The sequence below is a fragment of the Lissotriton vulgaris genome, chromosome 6 (genome assembly GCF_964263255.1).
Source record: "Lissotriton vulgaris chromosome 6, aLisVul1.2, whole genome shotgun sequence".
Classification (NCBI taxonomy): domain Eukaryota; kingdom Metazoa; phylum Chordata; class Amphibia; order Caudata; family Salamandridae; genus Lissotriton; species Lissotriton vulgaris.
The window spans coordinates 753400171-753422026 of NC_141694.1; the positions used below are offsets into that span (position 1 = coordinate 753400171).

Consider the following 21856-nt stretch of genomic DNA (forward strand, 5'->3'; position numbering starts at 1 on the left):
CACATTATCCACCACCACCACATCCATCCACATTCACCACCACGACCACCACCACCACATTCACCACATCCACCACCACCACCTTCACCACCACCACATTCACCACCACCACATTCACCACCACATCCACTACATCCACTACATCCACCACCACAGCCACCACCACTACAGCCACCACCACTACAGCCACCATCACTACATCCACCACCACTACATCCACTACCACTACATCCACCACCACCACATCCACCACCACCACGACCACCACATCCACGACCACCACATCCACGACCACCACATCCACGACCACTACATTCACCACCACCACAGCCACATCCACCACCACACCCACTACATCCACCACATCATCCACCACATTCACCACCACATCCACATCCACCACATTCACCACCACATCCACTACATCCACCTCATCCTCCATCACCACGTCCACCACCACGTCCACCACCACGTCCACCACCACATCCACCACATCCACCACCACTGCGTCCACCACCACATCCACCACCACCACATCCACCACCACCTCATCCACCACCACCACATCCACCACCACCACATCCACCACCACCACATCCACCGCCACTACATCCACCGCCACATCCACCACCGCCACATCACCCACCGCCACATCCACCGCCACCACATCCACCGCCACCACATCCACCACCACATTCACCACCACATCCACCTTCACCACCACATCCACCTTCACCACCACATCCACCTTCACCACCACATCCACCTTCACAACCACATCCACATTCAACACCACATCCACCACCACCACATCCACCACCACCACATCATCCACCACCACATCATCCACCAAATCCACAATCACAATCCACCACCACATCATACACCACCACATCATCCACCACAACATCATCCACCACATCCATCACCACCACATCCACCACCACATCCACATCCACCACCACATCCACATCCACCACCACATCCACCATCACCACCAAATCCACCACATCCACCACCACATCCACCACATCCAGGTCTACCACATCCACGTCCACCACCCCCACCACGTCCACGTCCACCACATCCACCTCTACCACACCCAACTCCACCACAACCACATCCACAACCACATCCACCTCCACCATCACCATCACCATCACATCCACCATCACCACCACATCCACCACATCCTCCTCCACCACCACATCCTCCTCCTCCACCACATCCTCCTCCTCCACCACCATATTCACATCCACCACCATATCCACATCCACCACATCCACCACATCTACATCCACCAGCACATCCACCGCCGCATCCACCACATCCACCACCACCACATCCGCCACATCCACCACCACATCATCCACTACATCCACCACCACTACCACATACACGACGTCCACCACCACCACGTCCACCACTACCAACACGACCACCACATCCACGTCCACCACATCCACCACCACCACAACATACGCCACCACCTCCACCACATCCACCTCCACCACATCCACCACCACATCGACATCCACCACATCGACATCCACCCCATCCGCCACTACCACCACCACATCCACCACCACATCATCCGCCACATCCACCACATCATCCGCCACATCCACCACCACCACCACCACCACATCCACCACCACCACATCCACCACCACATCCACCAGATCCACCACCACCACATCCACCACATCTATGTGTGTGTGGCTCTGTGTGTGTGTGTGTGTGGCTGTCTTTGTGTGTGCAATAGGTCTCGCATTTGCGAGAGATTAGGCTATTGCATTGTAAATGACGATGCCATTTATTTATCTGTTTTCAAAACTAACACATAAATAAAAAAAATTGTCATTTACAATGCCAATAGCTCTAACTTTTGCAAAGGCGAGACCGTTGCATTGTAAATGCTTGTTTTTCCCTACAGGTAGGATATAAACCCATTCCTACAACATCAGGACCTGCAACAGGAATTCCTGAAGGGAATTCAGCGCTATTGACCTAAATCGACTTCTTTGTAAAGATCGACAGGAAATCCTTTAACCTAGTTGCCTTTTCAGTTCTCAATCACTCAGGAAACAGTTGTCATTAATGCATCGACCCCAAGATGAGGGTTACATCTGTGCTAGCTTATATGCAAAGGTCATTAGGCGCAGGAGAGAAACCTCTCCCTGGCTGTCGTGGAGGTTAGAGTGTTAAGTACCATTGTAGTCATCTCTACTGACCTTTCACAACAGGAAGATGAACATTCTGTTTGACAACATGATTTAGATTTGAAAGCAGAGAGAAATGAAATTGCTAAAAAATTGTGGAACCAATAGATTGACATAGTTAAGTTACTCTTCAACAGACAAAGAGTGAAGAAATAGTTTATCTTCAGGGGCCCTTTTATCTTTGAAGAAAAAGTTCTGATGTTAGAACTTATGTAAGTCTAAGGCACAGTGTGTGTTTTAATGAGTTTAACTTGTATTTTAGAATTGTAATTTGTACATTTTTTATGAGCTAATCTTTCCTGAGGACAAAGTGCCAAAAAAGCTGTTAGTGAGGCAGGGGTGAATACAAACCCTGCCTTCACTGCTGGATTACATGCTCCTCCCTTCTGGCATGAGGGGATAGGCTGGGAGTCTTGTCTTCTGCAGATGACAACTTGGATTGGTACCTAAGGTAGCTGAGTATGCATTCGCATAGCGGACGTGACAGTGGCATGCCAAAGGCAAGCCCATTTGCGCTTTGGCTAGACCAGCGGCCAGTTACTGTACGCCAGGGTGGATAGACATACTAGACAGGTAAGCTGGGCATATGACATTCTGTAAGCTTGAACACTCTGTCCAACCCCTAGAGCCTTCTCTTTGCGAGATTTTATGCAGGTCATTTTTGGTGAAACTGAAAATCCAATTTAATATAAATGTAAAGAAACCCTAGGCTTATTTAATTTACTCGTAGAAGATATCCGCCCTGCCCACAATGTGTGTCATGTGTTTGGAGATAGTCTGCTGTGACAGCAAACAATTCAAAGTCCAACCTGCATTCAATGAACCTCATTCTGTTCAACTGGCCATCAGTCCACAGCAGAGTTGGCAGACTACCTTTAAAATCAATGAGACAGTGAGAAATTGATGAGCGGTACATAAAAAAACACTTGATACTCAAATTTTAGAAACATCTAGTGCACTGAATTTGAATGATAATACCAGTGGCTAACTCAATCATAATGTCATTCAGAGTAATGGAATCAATTAGTTTGTGCCTCAGAAGTCCATTCTTCACCGCGTCAAGAATAAATAAAACAAATGGTTCAAAACAGAGTTAGGTCTGATGAGAAATAAATCAAGGAATTTAGAGCAGACCTGCAGCTGGAACTATCTAGAAAAAGATAAAGCTAATTGGTCAACATGCAATTATGAATATAAAAAATAATTTAATAAAGTGAAAGCTCTGCATGACGCGGACTGCTTTCTGAATTCTGCCAATTTGGTTTAAACTGTTTTAAGTGAATGGGGGATTAAACGAACACTGTTCACTATCAACAGGAACTAAATGGACCCTCATTTAAGAAAAGCTACACTGGATCAGGAGTGTTTGGAACATTTCAGCTACCATATATAGCAACACTATGGACTCTCCAGGACTGTTGAATCAAAGATTTAGCTTCATCCTTTCCAGGCTGGTTTCAGAACTGGATTTAGTACTGGGTCTGTATTTACAGCAGTTCATTATGATCTCTGCCGTCTTGCGTACTGTGATAAATGCACTGCCTCATATGGCCAGGTCTGGTGGCTTAGTGGACTAATGTATTCACTGCAGGGGCCTCTGTTTGACCTCATAGTCACAGGTTCAAATCCTGGCGAGTCCACTCAGCCTTCCATTCATCTGAGGTCGATAAAACGAGTACCATTGAGTTGGGTAACAATAAACATCTGTTATTCAGCGCCAAGATTCCTATGGGTGAACGTGCGCTTTACAAATACTTATGATATGATATCCTTCAGCCTTTGCTACATTGATCATCACATCTTAATACAAAGTCTGTAACTCGGGGGCATCAAAGACAAAGCTGTGAATGGTTAAAAAGTTTTGTTTCCGAGAAGTCTGCTCTGGTTGAACTTGGGCCGCTGTTGCCAAAGAAGAAGCATGTGACATGTGGAGTCCCTCTGGGGTACGCACTGTACCCTCTGTTATTTACCCTTTACGCGCTACCATTGGCATTTCTAATCCAGTTGTTTCGACTGGAGGTGCTCATGTATGCTGATGACATATACTGCTCACAGTCGATGCCATTCCCGGCGTGTGTGCGGCTGTCCTCCATGAATGCATGTCTGGTTCAAACATGGATGCTGCAAACCAACCAGAAATTGAATTTGAGAAAACCTAAAACTCTGTTACCAGTCCATAAAACAACTATATGGAACTACCCTTTTTAGCCAACATCGTAAGGGCAGTCACTTACCTCAGATCATACTGTGAAGAATTTAGGTGTTAAGATGGACAAAGGATTAAGCATGGACGATCAAATTATGCAGGTAACAACCATTTGTTTCTTCCAGTCAAGGTTCCTAAGAAGTATTATATCATTCTTTTCAAGTGAGCAAAGAATTTACATTTGTGAACTTGTTTCAGCTCAATTGGACTGTTGCAATGCATGTTACCTTGGCCTGCCATTTAACTCTATAAAGACATTGCATTTAGTGCAAAATTTGGCAATTGGATTGATCTTTAACAGCAGGAAATTTGAAGCAATCTCGGCAGACCTGGGAAAGCACACTGGATTCCAGGGTACCATCAAATTAAGTTAACATTCTTATGCCTAGCACACAAGGCACTGTGTGACACTCATCACAGTCCCATTTTACAGGCCACATAGAAAGCTTCAGTCAGGAAATGCCAGGCTGTTAAATGTGCCAAGAGTTAAAAAGTTACCCAAGGAGGAACGTCCTTCTCAGCTGCGGATGCCAAGCGGTGGATCATCTTGCCTATTGAGCAGTGCAAAGAACCATTACTGAAGTTCAGAAAATCTTTTAAAACAACTCTTAGCAATAGTGAAAGCAATGAATAATTTCAGGCTATTTTTAAAATGGTTTTAAGCCCCACAGTACCCACGGATACATGTATGTGCTATATAAAACACTATAAAATAAATGAATACATCTTCACAACATTTATGTGATTCAGGAATGTTTACAAGTTACTATCACCAGCCAGGTAGATCACAAAAGCAGGGACATAAGGACCTGTCAAAGGTAGGAACTTGACAAAATGAAACACCTGTTTTCCAAATGAGGGAAACGTTGAATACATTTCATTTTGTATTACAGGAAAAACCCTTCTGCTAGCAACTACTACAGACCTAACAGTCTGACAGAAGAATTTTCAATTCTTTCGACCAGGGAGTTTTGTTTGAGTTCCCTCCCAAACCAGGATCATGCAGAAGGTTTGTTGCTTACCTTGCACAATGATTCTTAAGGAATCAGACTTGGCTAAGTAAGTGAGGTACACAGACTTGAGCCAACGTCTTGATCGGCATCTTTTAAAACCCATAGTCCATCCACGCGTGCTGAAAGACAGGTAGAAAGAGTGGATCGGAGCCTGACTTCAGTGAGGCTCGTTTGTGTCTTGGCTCTTGATGACATTACATTTGGAGGTTAAGTAAATCCAACAGAGATGCTGAATTATCATGTATCACTAGAGTAGCCAAGTTCCTTTAGCAGACACTTCCATACTCCGCGTGCCATAAAAGGTTATGATGAAAGACATATCCTTCAGACGTTAAGCCATTATAAATACCGTTTCACTAGAGGTGATGGGACACCGACGTGAGCCAATTCACACTGCTGAAATTATATATTTTTCCCGGAAACCTACCTTAATAAATGTGATGCTATCAGCCCGACAAGTACAATGTGACCTTGAGAATGAGCGTCTTTCATGTCTAATGTGAATTCCAGTTGAATCGGCTTGCTTCACCTCAGACATTCTTTCAGAAATGAGCTCACGCAGAAACATGCCAGGCATAGTCTGCATTCCAAGTGAGGGTGACATCCTCAATGGGAAGAACCAACTACATTTGCACATTGCGACTGTACTTGCGCCATTTGGTCAAAGAAGCAGAGGACAGACCTTTTCGAAGCAAGGCATTTACTGGGGTATAGTTGCATGCATTGGTGTTTGCTTTATTTATTTATTTGACATTTTTTTCGGCAAGAACAAGACCCAAAGGGATATCAAGTGCCATAGAAAGGTAAACAGAAGAATCAGATGCAAGGCTCATTTCACTAGTGGTGGCAATAACGTAGGCCTATATGCGGAAGAGTTAGTATAGGATATCTCCAAGAACAGTGCTTCCCAAACTTTTTCGAACAACTAACTTTCGCAACCCACCTATCGTTAATGGACATGAGACGGGCGATTTTTTATGTAACTAAAGCATTGTGTGGCAGAGCTCTGTCGTTTACTGACGGCACCTTTTCATTTGAAATGGTCACTAAATTTGCATAGACATACAGTTTTACGGATAAAACTATATTTGCACACAAATGGTAATGTGTAGAAAATGGGTTGCCGTGAATATTTATTATTTGTGCACCACCAATTAAAGTTTCTTGATTTGTTTTGACCCTATTGAAATCTTTGCTTCCATCACACTTCAGAATTACAAAACAATGTGCTTCATTTTTGCTTTCCTAACTGCTGAATGTGTACAATCATGTGCAGGTATTTAAATGTTGGTGTGTGTTACAAAAATGACATCATACATCAATTCCTTTCATACTCTCCAGACCCCAGCAAGATTGTCACATAATTTACTTAACTTTTATATTCTGTGACTGCAAAGTGAGAGGAGTTTGTAAACATCAATCCCTGTGTTACAAACATAAGCAGCAATTTATCAGAAGTTATAGCCTGACATTTGACCTCTGTCTCTGAAGAACAGCAAATTTGAAAAGATAAATACAGAATTTAAAGGCATCTGTATTTATTGCTTGAACTTTCATGACTCACCAAAAATCGCCTGCTACCTACAGTTCGGGATACACTATTGTAGACCCCAAAATGGTGAACTCTGCATACATTCATTACTACCTAGATGGTTCTAATTTACAATACTATTGACTGAGAAATATCATCCTGCAAAAATATTGTGACCTTATTACCGAGAGCCAAAATATTGTGAAGTTAAGTACGCTTAGGGGAGGTCGGGTTTATAATTCTTAACTCCACCTCCACGTTCCTTGAAGATCTATATTGTGTGTGAAGATACATGTTGTAAGTCTTCACTATAGAAGAGACATGAGAGCGAGTCAGGAGGGGCTTCAAAGCTTGTTTCGATAATGTAAGCCTCTTTCATGTCGCCCTATTGGTTCTACGTATTGGTTGTTATTGTAAATCAAATTATAAGAATCTATAAATCTAGAAAAGAAAACATTATTTACATTGGCATCTATCGTATATTCCCATCAAGCAAACCTTCTCCCCCGCTAGGCAAAGTGCTGCATTTTGGACACACCTTTGTTTGAGAATATGAAGATGGCACTATTGAGGGCCTGCCCACTTTAATGGCCAGTCAATGGCCTAAAGCAATGAGGAGAACAGGCTGCAGCTCCCTTGTGTTATTAAGATTACTGGGCCTTTATCACATTATTATTATTATCATTATTTATATTTATATGGCGCACAAATCATCCCCAAGGGGATCTCTAGGCGCCCAGGAGGCAAACAGGCCACTATGCAGGAATCCTCATCTAAAATAGCTAGGTCTTTAAGTACTTTTTAAAAAGAATCAAGGTAGTGCATGCCCGCAGATCTTCCAGCAGCGAATTCCAATACTTAGGGGCTAAGTAAGAGAAGGCGTGGCCTCCCGTTTTTACCTTCTTAATTCTCCGCATTCGAAGGAGCTTTTGCCCACTGGATCTGAGCTGACGGGCTGGGACATGTGTGAGATATCTGAGTCCAAGTCCATGGAGTGCTTTAAATACTAAGCATAAAAGTTTAAAAACTGCTCTTTTCTTTATAGGGAGCCAATGTAACTCTGTCATTAGGGAAAGAGATGGAGTTCGAGCATTCTTATTCAGTGCTAACCGTGCCGCCGTATTTTGGATGACTTGTAACCTTGCAAACAAGTCTTCCCTCATACCTATCAGTAGCACATTTCCATAATCCAGTCTACTGACTGGGAGTGCCTGTAACAAGGCCCTTCTGGTGGCAAGAGGGACCCAAGGAAAAATCCTTTTCAGCATCCGCAACATTCCGAAGCACTTGCCCGATTGAGTCTTAACATGCTCTTCCATAGATAGATTGTTGTCAATAACAATGCGCAGGTTTTTTGCCCACTTTTATTGGGATAGTTGCTTCTCCTAGCTCACCTGGCCACCACTCCTCTGTCCATAGGTCTTCAGATTTCCCAAACAATAAGATCTCATAATGAGTGCACTGTCCCTATTACAGGTAATCAATTGCCCCCCCTGGGCAAACAAAAACTTACACTACCCTGGGGGCAGTGCATTAGAGAAAGATGGACCAGCTGACTGAAGCAGCTGGTTCATTTTCATCTTTGAAGGTGGCAACTTTTTGCATTTCAAAGAGGGGACACTGATCCCCTTCAGGCGGGTGCAGTTAGTGACTTCATCTGCCTACAGTCAGATATCTGTATGGTCCATGGGAACTGCCTTTCCGCACTTGCTTTGGACGCCCTCAGGGGGCGTAGTCACTGTGCGCCACCTTTTTTGGGCTCACAATCAGTACGCCTCCTGATGGCCTCTTCGCCTATGTGCCCGAGCCGTATTATAGATGTGGCCTCAGAGGTAAAGAGGCTCCTGCATTTGGAATGGGATCTGCTCTTCATGCTAATGTGGGAACACCCCCTGAAGACAGCACCTGCAAACTATGTGCTCCGACGCTATCTGTATTGCAGTAGAAAGTGCACAAGCATCTGCGCCTTCTTCTGTAATACTAGACTGTCCCAGGGGCACAGAAAACAGACTCATACTCCTGTTGAACCTCGAGACACTGTCTGTAATATGGCCACTGGTGTGTTAATGTTGCATAGAGCATTCCAGTCTTTCACTGTCGATGAATTTAAAGCATGTGATTTGGTGAACAGAAATGATAACGAACTGTAGCTTCCAATAAGTAACTTTTCTCACTCCTCATATCAATAATGATCTCACCAATTTATCACTATATATTGCCTCCTTATCAACTTCTCCCAAAGACTCTGAAAGATTTGTAATTGTTTCTCCTGTTAATTGCCAAACAAAATAACTGGTTCTCACTCTGTCTTCAACCTCACATTAAGTATAGGTCTCTTGTACCCAAATGACATTGTCCCCAACTTGTACATCCCAAGTAGAACCCCCATATTGTTTTATTAAGGAACCTAAATGATTACCCTACTGTTAAGGATTTGCATAAAGGCAATTGACAGCTTCTGGAGGCCACCCTTTCTGGCTTCTTGACCATCCTCTATTTTTTAGAGCTATCACTTTTCTGTTGACTTTTGACATCTACTGTTGTGAACTCCATCCATGAAATGAGTAAGATGTTCCATTTGAGAAAGTGGAGTCAGAGATCTATGTCAGGTAGACAAATAACATTGCATATTCACCAATAGTTGCAAGGCTGGCCAAGAGATTATATATTTTGATTACTGCAAAACTATTCAAAGTGCATATGTTTTGTTACAGATACTATAATAAATATAAGTATTTACCTGCCTGCACTCTACAGTGAATCACACACGCACGCGTGGTAGGTGGATAAATAATAAAGCAGAGGAAACGCACAGTGGCCCCATATCAGAACAAATAACGCAAAGGCAAGCCAGAGATGCACTGGATATCCAGTTATGTGTGAGGTGTGCACTGAAAAGTCTTCAAACCACTTTAAAGCACACAAAAAAATATTTGGGCCTAGTCACAAATTGCATTTTGTAGTATTTTTTTTTATAACCAACTTTATTTTATTTATACAGTGGCATCATCCAACATTACAAGCAGTAAAAGCTGAGCATTCAGAGTCACAACAGTACATAAGACGACCCCACCAGTGCAGACGCTTTCATGAGAAGAGCCCATAATAGGACCACCTCTTCCCCCACACTTTTTCTTGCTGGGTGCACCAATTGACTCCCACTCGCCACAGCTGTATCGAAGTGTGTGTAGGTTGCTTCCATAGCCGGGCAACATCCCTTTGGCTAGCAGACCGGCCACCCTATAAATAGCCTTTCAGATCGTGGAGCCCCCGAAATCCTCCACAAGTCCCAGTACTACAATTCGGAGACCCAGTTCAATTTTGACGCCCCAGTAATACGGAGATATCCAGCTCCACTCCAGTCCAGAAGGATTGCAGCACTGTTGCAGGCGACACAGGGATAAATAGGTCACGTATAGGTAATTCACCTGTACCATATGCAGGTGTGTGGATATCGCCAACTCCCTAGGAGCCAGGCATGCCTCCCTCCAATCATCATCAGTCTGCCGAAGGGAATCGAGGCCATCTGGGGCATGTATAATCATAGAGCGGTAGACCTTAGTTAATGCCTCCTTCCCCTGGCGCCCCATTAAGAGCTTGGCCCCAAGGGGGCTGTATTCAGGGAGCTGAGAATCCGGGGGAAGATGTGACCGCAGGGCGTGTCACAGTGGAGGAACGCGGAAAAAGCGAATGTTGGCTAGAGTGTACTGATCCTTTAATTCTTGGAAGGACATCAGGTTACTACCCTTGAACACATCCCCCAGATATGTAATTCCTATTCGGCCCCACTGGTGAAAGTTTGGAGAGACGTTCAAGGCACATGGGGTATGGGATATGGGAAATGCGGAAAGACATACAGATAGTGGAGGAGACGCATCATCTTGAAGTGCTCTGCACCCCATGGGGTTTAGAGGGAGGCTGTTCCAGCGGAGCAGGTCCTCATCAAGGGCAGAGGCCAAGTGCTGAAATATTTAAATGATTTCTGCCGTAAGGGGACAGCTGGGCACCATCCGTGTCCCCCAGCGGTGCCCTTTACCTCCACCAATATTGATTTACTCGCATTGATGCAAAGGCCAGATGCCTTGCATAGAGAAGAAGAATTTCCATGCTGCGGGAGCCAGAGGCCTAGGGGTCCCCAAGAAAAAGGAGAATGTTATCTGCATACCACTTGGTCTTCAAGCCCACTCCCCACCTACAGCCCAGTATCCACGCATTGAAGTGTTTGAGGCATACCAGTGGCTCAATTGCCAGAGTAAAGAGTAATGGGGAGAGGGGACAGCCCTGCCTCGTGCCTCTGCGGATTTGGAAGGGGTCAGACAAAACGTCATTCACCCGGACTTGAGCCGTTGGGTTGGGGTAGAGGAGATGGACTATTCTGCGGAATGGTGCTCCCAAACCTGCCTACAGGAGGACCACCTCCAGGAAGTACCAGGAGACTGTGCCAAAAGCCTAACCTAAGTCCACAAGGAGGAGGGCCATGGCCCCATCCAGGTCCTGTACCTGGGATAGAGCCGCCTGTACTCAACAAATGCTGTGATGTGTGCTTCTGCCGGCATGAACCCACATTGGTCCAGGTGAATGAGATGCAGTAGGGTACGGGTCAGTCAAACTGCCAGAACTTTATCAGAGATCTTAATGTCCGCACTAATAAGCGAGATTGAACAGTAGGAGGAGCATCTATCCAGAGGCAGGCCGTCTTTAGGGATAACAGCAATGGTGACACAGTCTAGGTCCAGGGGGAACGATCCCTGTTGTATTGCCTCAGCGTAGAAGTTCAGCAAGTGGGGCCTTAAAATGGTACAGAACTTCTTACACTATTAAATGAGGTAGCCGTCTGTGCTGAGGTCTTCCCAGGCTTGAGTCCAGATGTGGCTTGGCTGAACTCTTCCTCAGCCAGAGGCTGGTCTAATTCATGGGCCTAGGAAGATGGAATAGAGGGCTGTGGAATATTCCTAATAGGATTCTCTATCTCAGAAGGGGGCGTTGGACATTGTGTGTAGAGGTCTTGGTAGTATGCTGCAAAGACCTGGGCGATTGCTGGCAACTCTTCCTGGAGAACGCCAGCCGAGTCTCTAATGGCAGGCACCCCTCTGGTGGAGACATTGCGAGTCATCACCCACTACAATATTTACTCAATCTGTCCCCAGATTTGTAAACTCTCTGGACCACGGCCCTCCAGCACTGCTTTGCCTCCTCAAGGCGAGCAGCCACAGCTCAGCCTGCGCCAGGAGGGGCTGTGTCTCCTTTTTGTCAGATTGTTGGGAGCGGCGCTCCAAATTAAGGATTTGAGTTTCGAAGTCAGTCACCTGCTCTTGTTGCAGAGACTCTTGCTGCCTCACATAGCCCTTTAACAGCCCCGCCTCATGGAGGGCGTGTTCGATGTCCACAGCGTTGCCGACTCATTAACCTGAAAGGAGGCCTGCAGCTCCTTCTCTACGAAGGATGCACACTCAGGAATCTTCAGATGCCACACACTAAATCTCCAAGCTAGGACATAGTCTTTGGGTGGGAACCCCATTCCACCAGTATTTTGTAGTATGTTTAATAGTACTACAGTAGCACTACTAAAGTACTGCAACATTATTTTCACAAACCTACAAGTGTAATTCCTCACCTCCACCTCTCCTGTCTTTTCTGTGAGGAGATCCTTGGACATGTAAGTTTTCTACTTAGTAGTAAATGTGGCAGGGACTAGCAGGAGTGGTTAGAAAAAAGAGGCCTGCTTTCTACTAAATGGGAGGGGTTTCGGGAGGAGTAAGGAGGTGTTTGGGGAAGGTTAGGGAGGATTTTATGGTGGGAAAAGCACCACCCACAAAAGAGTATACCCATTGGTATTCATCATCATCATCACTTTATTAGATCAAAAAAATTGGTGTTCACAAACTTTACTTCAAAAATTTACTGTAGCCAAAAAGGGTCCCAAAACAGTAGTCAACCCGGTACCACACATGGCCAACCACTGGTACTGCAACATCCTCCCATAGATAATAATGATGGTAGGGACTTACAATAGAAGACCTTGGGAAATGTCATAAATGGTGTCCTCTTTGGTTGTAGAGAATTATCCCCAAAGTGAAGATTGTATTGGCATGTGCTTTGAGAGAATTGCTTGAACAAATAACATAACGTGGAAGAACTTATTTGGTTGCAGATCTAGACAGTCATTTGTCCAAGGACGCATTCCTGAACCAAGGCCTTAACATTTTTATCCTCAAAGGCTTCCCATTCTATAAATAGTTTTTAGAATACTGGATAACTTACCCATTGGCTATTTACCATACAAATAGTTCAGACATGATGGATCAGTCACTGCCAGTTGAGTGTTTTTCTGGAAACAGATCCAGAAGTAGTGCTTAATTTGAGCTTGTGGTCACCAGTGGGCAGACCAGCATTATTACCTGAAGTATCTACTAAAATGCTTCAGATACTTCTCGGTGTGACTCATGTGGAAATGGCTCCGCTAGCTGCCTGTCCATTTCCCACCAAAGCCCTTGCATTTTCTTGTGCATACTGTTGGTGCAGTTTAATTTGGCCTGCAGTTAGTCTTACGCACACATTCAGTCAGGTTACTGTTGTATTTCAGGGGACCGAAAATGATAAGATTTTCCTGCAAAAATATTATACCCAGAATACCATCTACCCCTATCTCATTAAAGTATGGATACATATAGGAAAGTATCAATTTACTATTCTTAATTCCACATTTAGATACCTTGATACCATGTACACCTGTATACCGTGAAGATGTGTATCACCAAAGTAAATAGATGTAGAGGTAAGAATAGCAAATCAATACTTTCTTACCTTCGCAATATAGAGGTAGTCTGTAGTCTGGATACGATATGGTAGTGCAGCGGTATTAAAACCCCTGTATCTTTGTAGTTGCTGTGAGCAGCCAGGCTTGTGTGCTAATGCTACTTGATAGCTTACAGTTCCTTTCAGTGCCTGGTGCCTATGAGCCTTGCCATGTACTCTTAGTGCCTGTACCAAGTAGGGTTAAACCACCACTAGCATATGTGGCATGTGCCGTTGCCTCGTGCCCACGATGCTGATTAGTACTGATGCAACATGGCAGCTGGCCAACCTCCAACACCTGCAAATTGTCTGCAATTGGTTGCATCATCAGAGTGCCAGTGAATGCCTACCAGTACTGCTCAAGTAGCACCTGACTACTGATGACTGACTTGCATCACTGACTACAAATCAGATTCTCTCCATGATGGTATGTTTGACCGTTTCCAGTGTTCGGTCTGCTGCACACTGGCATCACGGAGGAAAAGTGATTCGCTTTGACCCACTCAGTCTCCATCTCTAAATGATCTAAAACAGATTACAAGTTCTTTGACAATGTCTGTTTGGACGGAAAAGTTTCTCGCACGGTGACTGACGTGCACCGCTGCTGGGAGGGCCCCAGCTGCAAAGATGTCTTGATCCCTGGTTCTGATTTTTGTTGTCATGAGCGAACACAGATCATGCGTGTGCACCATGACATAGACTTGTCCCATGGATTATCTTCTTTTTGTACCCGGAAGGACGCCGAAAGCGCTACCCTCGTAGTGTGAAAGGCTACTGCCTTTTCCAGGAGTTAAGTAGTATGAGTGTGTTGGTGGCAACATACCATGTAGTGATTAGTAGAAGTGAATAGGTATTTTTACGTGTGGTGAATGGCAATGTTAAGTATTGCATAAGTTGTGCGCCACACACCATGTTTGATGATTTAGAGCACCAAAGGTTTGGGATATACTCCATGCAGATGTGATGAAGCATTACTGCTGGAAGTGAGCGGTTGCCTTCTCAGAAAAAATGTTTGGTACAGGCACTTGTTATTTAACAAATGAAGTACTGTCCTTAAGGTTTGTGGGGAGGGATTATATGGTCTGCATTCATTTCTTCAATGGACACAGAGACTAAGATATATAAGTAAACATGGAAAAGAAGGTGCAATTGTTTTGCAAAATGCTCAGTTTAATAAGTGAACGGCATGTGTGCAGAATGGTAGGAGATATTATCTGGCGAATGTATATATAGACATGAGTAGTAGTGTTTTAGAGTTATTGCTTTGTTCTCTTTTTTTTATTCTACAAGCGAGGATGCCTCTACCTACCCAGAATGAAACAGCCACCAACAAAATTAATTTAGTTCACCTAACTGATGGGAGGTGAATCCTCATTGGTGTTGCAACCTCTTACACAAGATACACTAAAATGGAAGCTTGAGTGACAAACATTCATTGATTACGGAGAAGAGGCTCACTTTATCATAGGCTCTTCTTGGGGTGACAGATGTAAGGGTCATTTGGAGGATTTTATAACTGCATACTGTGTTTGGGGTGGTTGGGTTTCTGGTTAATGAAATTAACATAGTAGTTTCCAAGTGGTGAGGATTTAAGGGAGGTGCAGATGTTCAAGTGCCATTAGCATCCTGATTTGGGCAATTGTGGTGGGTGAGAAGAGTGGGTTCCAGGTTGTGGTCGAAAAAGAAAATAATAGGAATACAATACTTACCTTGCCGCCGCGTCTCGCATCAGTCTCTCTTCCTCGTCCCTCTGTACAGCTGGAACAGGAAGCCCATCCACAACGCCATGGTTCTGCACTCAGCCAGGTAATGGGAGCCTGAGCATGTTCTCACCCAAGATGGAATGCAGCCTGTTTAGAGAACATGCAAAGTGTGCATGAATGTTTGGCCAGCCTGAGCGGGGCGGCCAAAAATTCATGCGCACTTTTTATAAGTGTGCTCACCAATCCACCCCAAGCTCCTGTCTTCAGAGAAGCCCCACCGTCCCTGCAAAGCTGCAGCAGCAGGACAAAATAAAATTATAATAACCTCGAGTTGTTATCATTTCAATATTCCTCCATTTCACTGCTGCAGAGCAGTGGGGTGACGCTCCTCCGCCTTAGAGAAGGAGCCACCACTGGTCTCCTCTTCCCTCCCCTCCCCTTTCCCATCCATGTCCGGCACAACTAGTGCCACTTAACTCCCTCCCTCCCCCTTCCTATGGGCTAACATTTGCGTTCCTGTGATTCACATCTAGTGAATCTATATCTAGATATCTGTTCTTAAATGATTTCTGTTAACGTTTTCCAAGAAAGTAATCTGTGTAAAACCCTTGTTGTGAGCTAAAATCGTATATGGTCTTAGAAAATATATTCAAGAGCTTAGTTTGTCAATTTGTGCTAAATGTGGCTGGGATGGAATGTTTTACCCAAGGTGATTCCACCTACTTTGTATTCTACTTATTTCTTTTGTTTCTTCATTTTAGAATATCAGTACCAATATCCAGTCACAAAAAAAAAATCGAGACCCCAAGTGCTGCCCTCATCCCACTTTTCCATATTTAAGTTTTACAGAGTTTGTTCTCTAAAATGAGTAAACGCCCACAAGGCTTAAGCATTTAATAGCTATGCAAAGGTTAGGTTTATGATGAACTCATGATCACAGCTGTGTATGGGGTGTAAAAGTGTGTAATGACAATAGAAATTGTGAATACTTTCTTAGTATGACCTTGAGGTAAAGAAATGTAATTATGGCTTATGCCAAAGTAACAAGGTTACCCCAATGGAGCTGAAAGACTGCAGTAACATAGAACTGCTTTATTCCGTATAAATTCAGATGAATAGAGCTCCTGTAGTCATTATTAAATAATTTAAGAAAGGATTTTAAAGAGGAGTGAGCTAAAGTCAGTGGTGTCTACCTGTTATGGCCATTACTCTTGTGACAGTGACACATACATTACACTTTCAGTCTTCTCAGGAAAATATCAGATGAAGAATTAATTTGCTGCACTACTCCCATCATGTTTTTCTCCTACAGCACAGCTTTTAGGTCAATTGATCAGAGAGCCCCAGGTTCTTCACAATCATAAAAGCTTTTTTTATGTATGTGATATGTGTGTCTGTTACAATTATTAAAAGGAGAGATTGTGGAAGTGTAAATATTGAAGCTGAGACCATACAAGAGTTTCAACATGCTATGATCCTTGAGTGGAGAAGGTTTTGAGTGAGTTTTTCTATAGACTGCTTCTCATGAACTTATATTGGCGGGAGAAGAGATCTCCAATTTTGTGGGGTTAAAACCTCTTAGCTCTGAAGAAGTAACTGCTATTCTCCATAATTGGTCAAATGACCAAGGAGCAAACTTCCTTTTTTGACATTTGAAGGGGTTTACAAGATTACAAACATTTGGCAGGAGCCTACTTTGGTTCCAGACATTTGCAAGTCTATGTTCTTGATGAAAAGATCTAGGTCTGGGGACTCCCATCCTTTCAATCATCCAGTAAAATTCATTAGTGGCACTAATGCCAGTTGCAGGCCAAATGTGTGTCAATGTTGTTTCCTGGTCGAAACATACTCAAACAACAGAAATTAGTTTGAAGACATACAGAATGCATATACGACATACAGAAAACAGTAACAAAGCACTTTAGCACATACTGGCTTAACAGCTAACCCTTAAAACATGTTAATTGAGTTCCAAGTGCAAAAAGATTTCAGAAGGCATTCCCAGCCATATATGTGTAGCTGTGCTACTGCATAATGTATTATCTCTCCATTACCACAGGTCATTTATTTCGAAGGAGCTTGTGGTGGATCCCCCTCACCCCCACTCGAAGTCTGATGTAAGTGGTCATGGACACATATCAGACTAGTGACATGAAGGTACAAGCTTCCAAAGGCTACATAATTTGTTATTTGATTGTCTTCTGTTCTTTTGATTTTATGTAAATTTAGATGATTTTTCTAGTCAAATAAAAGATTTGAGTTTTTAATTTAAAACTTCAGCTTTTTAAAAATAGTTTCCTTTTATCAAATTATAAAAATGTGCAATAGGTATAAACTGATCTTATTTTTACCAAACTATTGTGTGAATTGAAAAACAATTAAAGTAATATCCATTACGGATGTCGTTTGTATATAGTACTTCCAGAGTTGGCCATAATTTTTGGGATTGGTACCGAGCCTGGATTCACAGAGCTCTGAGTTTGAATATGTATGCATGTATATGATATTTCTATAGCATGAACCTAGCCTAAGGGCAGTGGAGCGCTGTGCATGGTCAAAGACATGCGTCTTACACTTGGAGCAGCGAAGGGCAGTCCTGATGGATACAGGGATGTTGTTGTTGATCTTGGGTGCACAGACAAAAAAAGGCCTTCTGTCTTATTTTTTTTACACTTCTTAGTCTGTAGTCTGCAGCCTGGTGGTGTCTTGGCTGCTGGTATGCCAAGATCCACCAGTAATGGTGAGCTTGTCTGCAAATTAAGTAGGGTTCTGGTTGTGATAGCCAACTGTAAAGATTTTGCCACCGACTACACTGTAAATGGGTTTGGTGTGCATGTGTCATCCCAAAGGAATCACTCAAAGTAATGCCAAACCAAGAGGCACTGTGTTAATTAAACTCTTTGGCCAGTTCTACACTTCTCAACCCTCTAGGAAACTTGTACCTTCTTGTCGCTGGTTGATATGTGTCTAACACCACTAACACATCAGACTCAAAGTGGGCAGCCACTACAATCACGTTTGAAATACATGCCCTGTGGTAATGGAAAGCCAAACAAACTTTATTTTCTTCATTCCTGCTTCTTATAGAAGTCACACTGATACTGCCTGTAGAGTTATATCTATATGTATTTTAGGGTGGGGGGGGAGTCTTTTGCGGTGCCTACTGTTGAAAAGGGCAAGGTTCTCGTCTAAAATGGGCATACCAAAAATCCTTTGTTTTTGCCTTGATTGCTTATCACAATGCACCAGCTGTGATAAACCTTTTAGCTGTGCAAACACTCCAATGTGCAAAATTGTATTTGCAACCGTTAAAAAGTTATTTTGAATGCACTAGACCCATTTTGGGAGTTGATAAAACTTTACTGACTCATAAAATGGGTTTATGAATGGCAAGTGTGTGCTGTGAGTGTCTCTTCCGAATTGTGATTCGGAGCCCTATATATTATATGGTTTGCTATTGAAATTTCGGTCACACACATTTAATAAGTCACCCATTCCTAAATTGGGCAGGCAACTCATTCGTAAAAGTGAAGGCGTCCTTTTTGAAGCCCTTCCCCTTTGTGAATTGGAGTGACAGCTCCAGGGGGTCATGCACTGGTTCAGTGGACCACTGATATTTTTCAAAAATGAAAACATTTTTTTAAGAGCAACCCCTTTTCTTCTGAAGAAATGGGGCTGCTTCAAATAAGGATTTTTAAAACTCAAACATAGGAGTAATAGTCTGCTGACCATTTCAGGTCACCATCCATGTGCTTGTAGCCAATCATAGTGGGTCGCAAATAGTAACCTGCATAAAGCCGGTCGGTCTGTGACCCACCACAATTCAGTATTTTGCAAACTGATCTATTAGTACGTAGGTCAGTTCACAAAAAAGGTTACTTGGCGCAAAAAGGAAGAGACAAAGTTTGCGACCACTTTTTGCAACCCGTATTTTATAACATTTAGCCATATGTTCATTGTAGATAGTCACAGACCTACTTCATTTCTAATACACCATTAGTTGCAAGGGCAACAGGAATAAGGCACTTTTCCTTCGGACAGGGAATCATGTAATGTAACTTAAGGCACAGTTAATTTAACTTTTAAGGTGGATTTCACTCTTACTTAAAAACTGATTCCTGGCAGCTGTGCCTCAACTTAAAATGATGTAATTTAAAATGTCGGGCCCTCTTTCTTTCTTCACCGTACCTCTTCTTTAAATATCTATTTTTTAAACATATATTTTTGTGCCTTCATAGATAAAATGCATGTTATTGGGATAAACCATTGTCAGTCTAGAAAAATTGGAAGTACTAATTGTCGTAGCATGAGTGCCTAAAAAGCAAAACCTGCATGTTTCCTGATTGCCAAAACAATAAGTAAAAAAACATTGCCTCCAAGTTATGCTGTGCAATAGAGTCAACCATATATATGGGTCCCAAAAGACTTTTAAAGCATTATAAACTTTCTCTAATGTATTTTATTACTATTTTAGGTTCATTATCCTTTTAAGTTTGTCATTTCTTTTTTAAATATACGTCATTAGAGAAGCAACTCATGATAAGACAATCATCATCCTCCCAACCGTCAACATATAAGCCCATATGTACAAAGGCATTTTCCCATAGATACAGACTGGGTTAAACCCTTTGATATATCTGGTCCATATATTTTTCACCACTCACATATCACACACACCATCCATGCTCAAGCAATTCAATCCTTCCTACATACTCTACAAACATTGAGTTTAATTGCACACTAAAATGTACAATAATTTCTCATAAATCCATCAATTTTTGTATCTTGAAATGTGTATAATATACTATTTTCTCCCCTTACACATAGGTACATAACATTTTATAGAGATCTTACATTCTTTTGAAACGGTGTTCCAAAGGGTATATCGCCAGTGCAGACACGCGTTTTAGTAATCCTGTTTGCCTCATTGATTTGTACTTGTATTTTAGATAATATGTCCTTGACCAAAGCAGACAAACTACTGTTATAATGTTGTTAATTTGTAGTTATATTCACGTTTTGCCGAAAGGACGTCTATTTTGTTTTTATTATTTTTGTTTCTCGTCAATAAATGTATTACTTATACATGTTACTGCCAGCAGACAGATTTTCAAATTATGTGTTCAATCATTATTGCAGGTGTGGCGTGTAGAAACATGTATTTAACAAGTACTCTTTGTAACCCTTAAAATGAAGCATTTTTTATCTGCACGTGTGTATGCCAATATATTCTCAACTGTGTACACACGTATGAAGTATGATGAATAGGCTTAAACCCACTGTTTATATGGGAATGTCATCTAATAATGTCTTTCATAATAATAATTTCATTTAGACAAGAGTGTAACAGGCTTCGTGAGGAGTTGAAGCTTCAACACGAGGAGGATAAAAAAAATGCACTTAATCAAATCATGCATGTAAAGGAACGGGAGATGATTGCAGCACGAGATGGATGGCAAAAGAAGGTGGAAGATCTTCTAGACCAGGTAAAAGTAAACCTTAATATTAATTTTCAAAACCAAACAAGTGACACTTCAGCTTTTTTTATGCCAAGATCACTATTTGTGAGAAATAGTTTCCTAAACCTTTCATGGCAACACTTTGTGATCGTTTGAGTGCCCTAAGGATTATTCACTGAGTGACGACTAGATGCAGCTTTCAATATTTACTACCGGCACAGATTATGGGCAATGATTTCAACCATTCAACACTTTTCTTTTAGAACTTGAAACCTTATAAATAGTCCAAGAACACTGAATTTGAAAAAGCTTATCCAACCCCTAGTAACTTCACTAAATTGAGTATTCAGAATCATGAGTATGGTAGAGATTGCACAGTTGGTATGAATGGCTCTTCTTTGGTACCATCTCAAACTTAGCACTTATCTCCAGTCTTCATATCAACTTTGGTAGAGAAAGTAGCATTATAAAGTGGGACAAACATGCTTAGAAGTACATTACAGAAACCCAGCAGTTTGAGTTCTGTTCTGTGTTGAGGTGTACCGTTTTGATCTGAGCCTGACCTTTCTCTGGTTTCTCATGGTCATTTTGGAGATTGGATCTCCAGATGTGCAATGTTCAGATGTCTAAGCAGTTCAAAAGGAGCATGAATCATCAGTTTAAAAAAGCTGATTAATTTTAGTAGAAGTGCCCCTCAGAGAAAATAAATCAAGTTTCCTCCCCCTAGCAAAAATTTGGGCCCTTTCTTTTCCCTCCTAATAATGGGACGCAATTGCTTAGCCGGAATGTTTGGCATTGAGAATTGGTTTTGAGACATTACTATGGCAGGTGAAGAGAACATTCTTGTTTCACTTTAGTTGAATGATCCCTACTTTTTGATTCCTGTACCGCGTATCCAATAGCCTCTTCTCTTCTGTCTTTGGGTAA

The 21856-nt window shown here is 42.6% G+C and overlaps 1 protein-coding gene across 4 annotated transcripts in view; it reads left to right on the plus strand.

Annotated features, from left to right (window-relative positions):
- The window catches only part of FAM184A (family with sequence similarity 184 member A), a 499679-nt gene that overhangs the window by 371075 nt on the left and 106748 nt on the right, over positions 1 to 21856 (plus strand). For all 4 annotated transcript variants that reach the window (XM_086926730.1, XM_086926731.1, XM_086926733.1 and 1 more), the window contains exon 9: positions 20806 to 20956. In XM_086926730.1, the coding sequence (XP_086782856.1) occupies positions 20806 to 20956 (151 nt within the window). The remainder of the gene's footprint in view (positions 1 to 20805; positions 20957 to 21856) is intronic.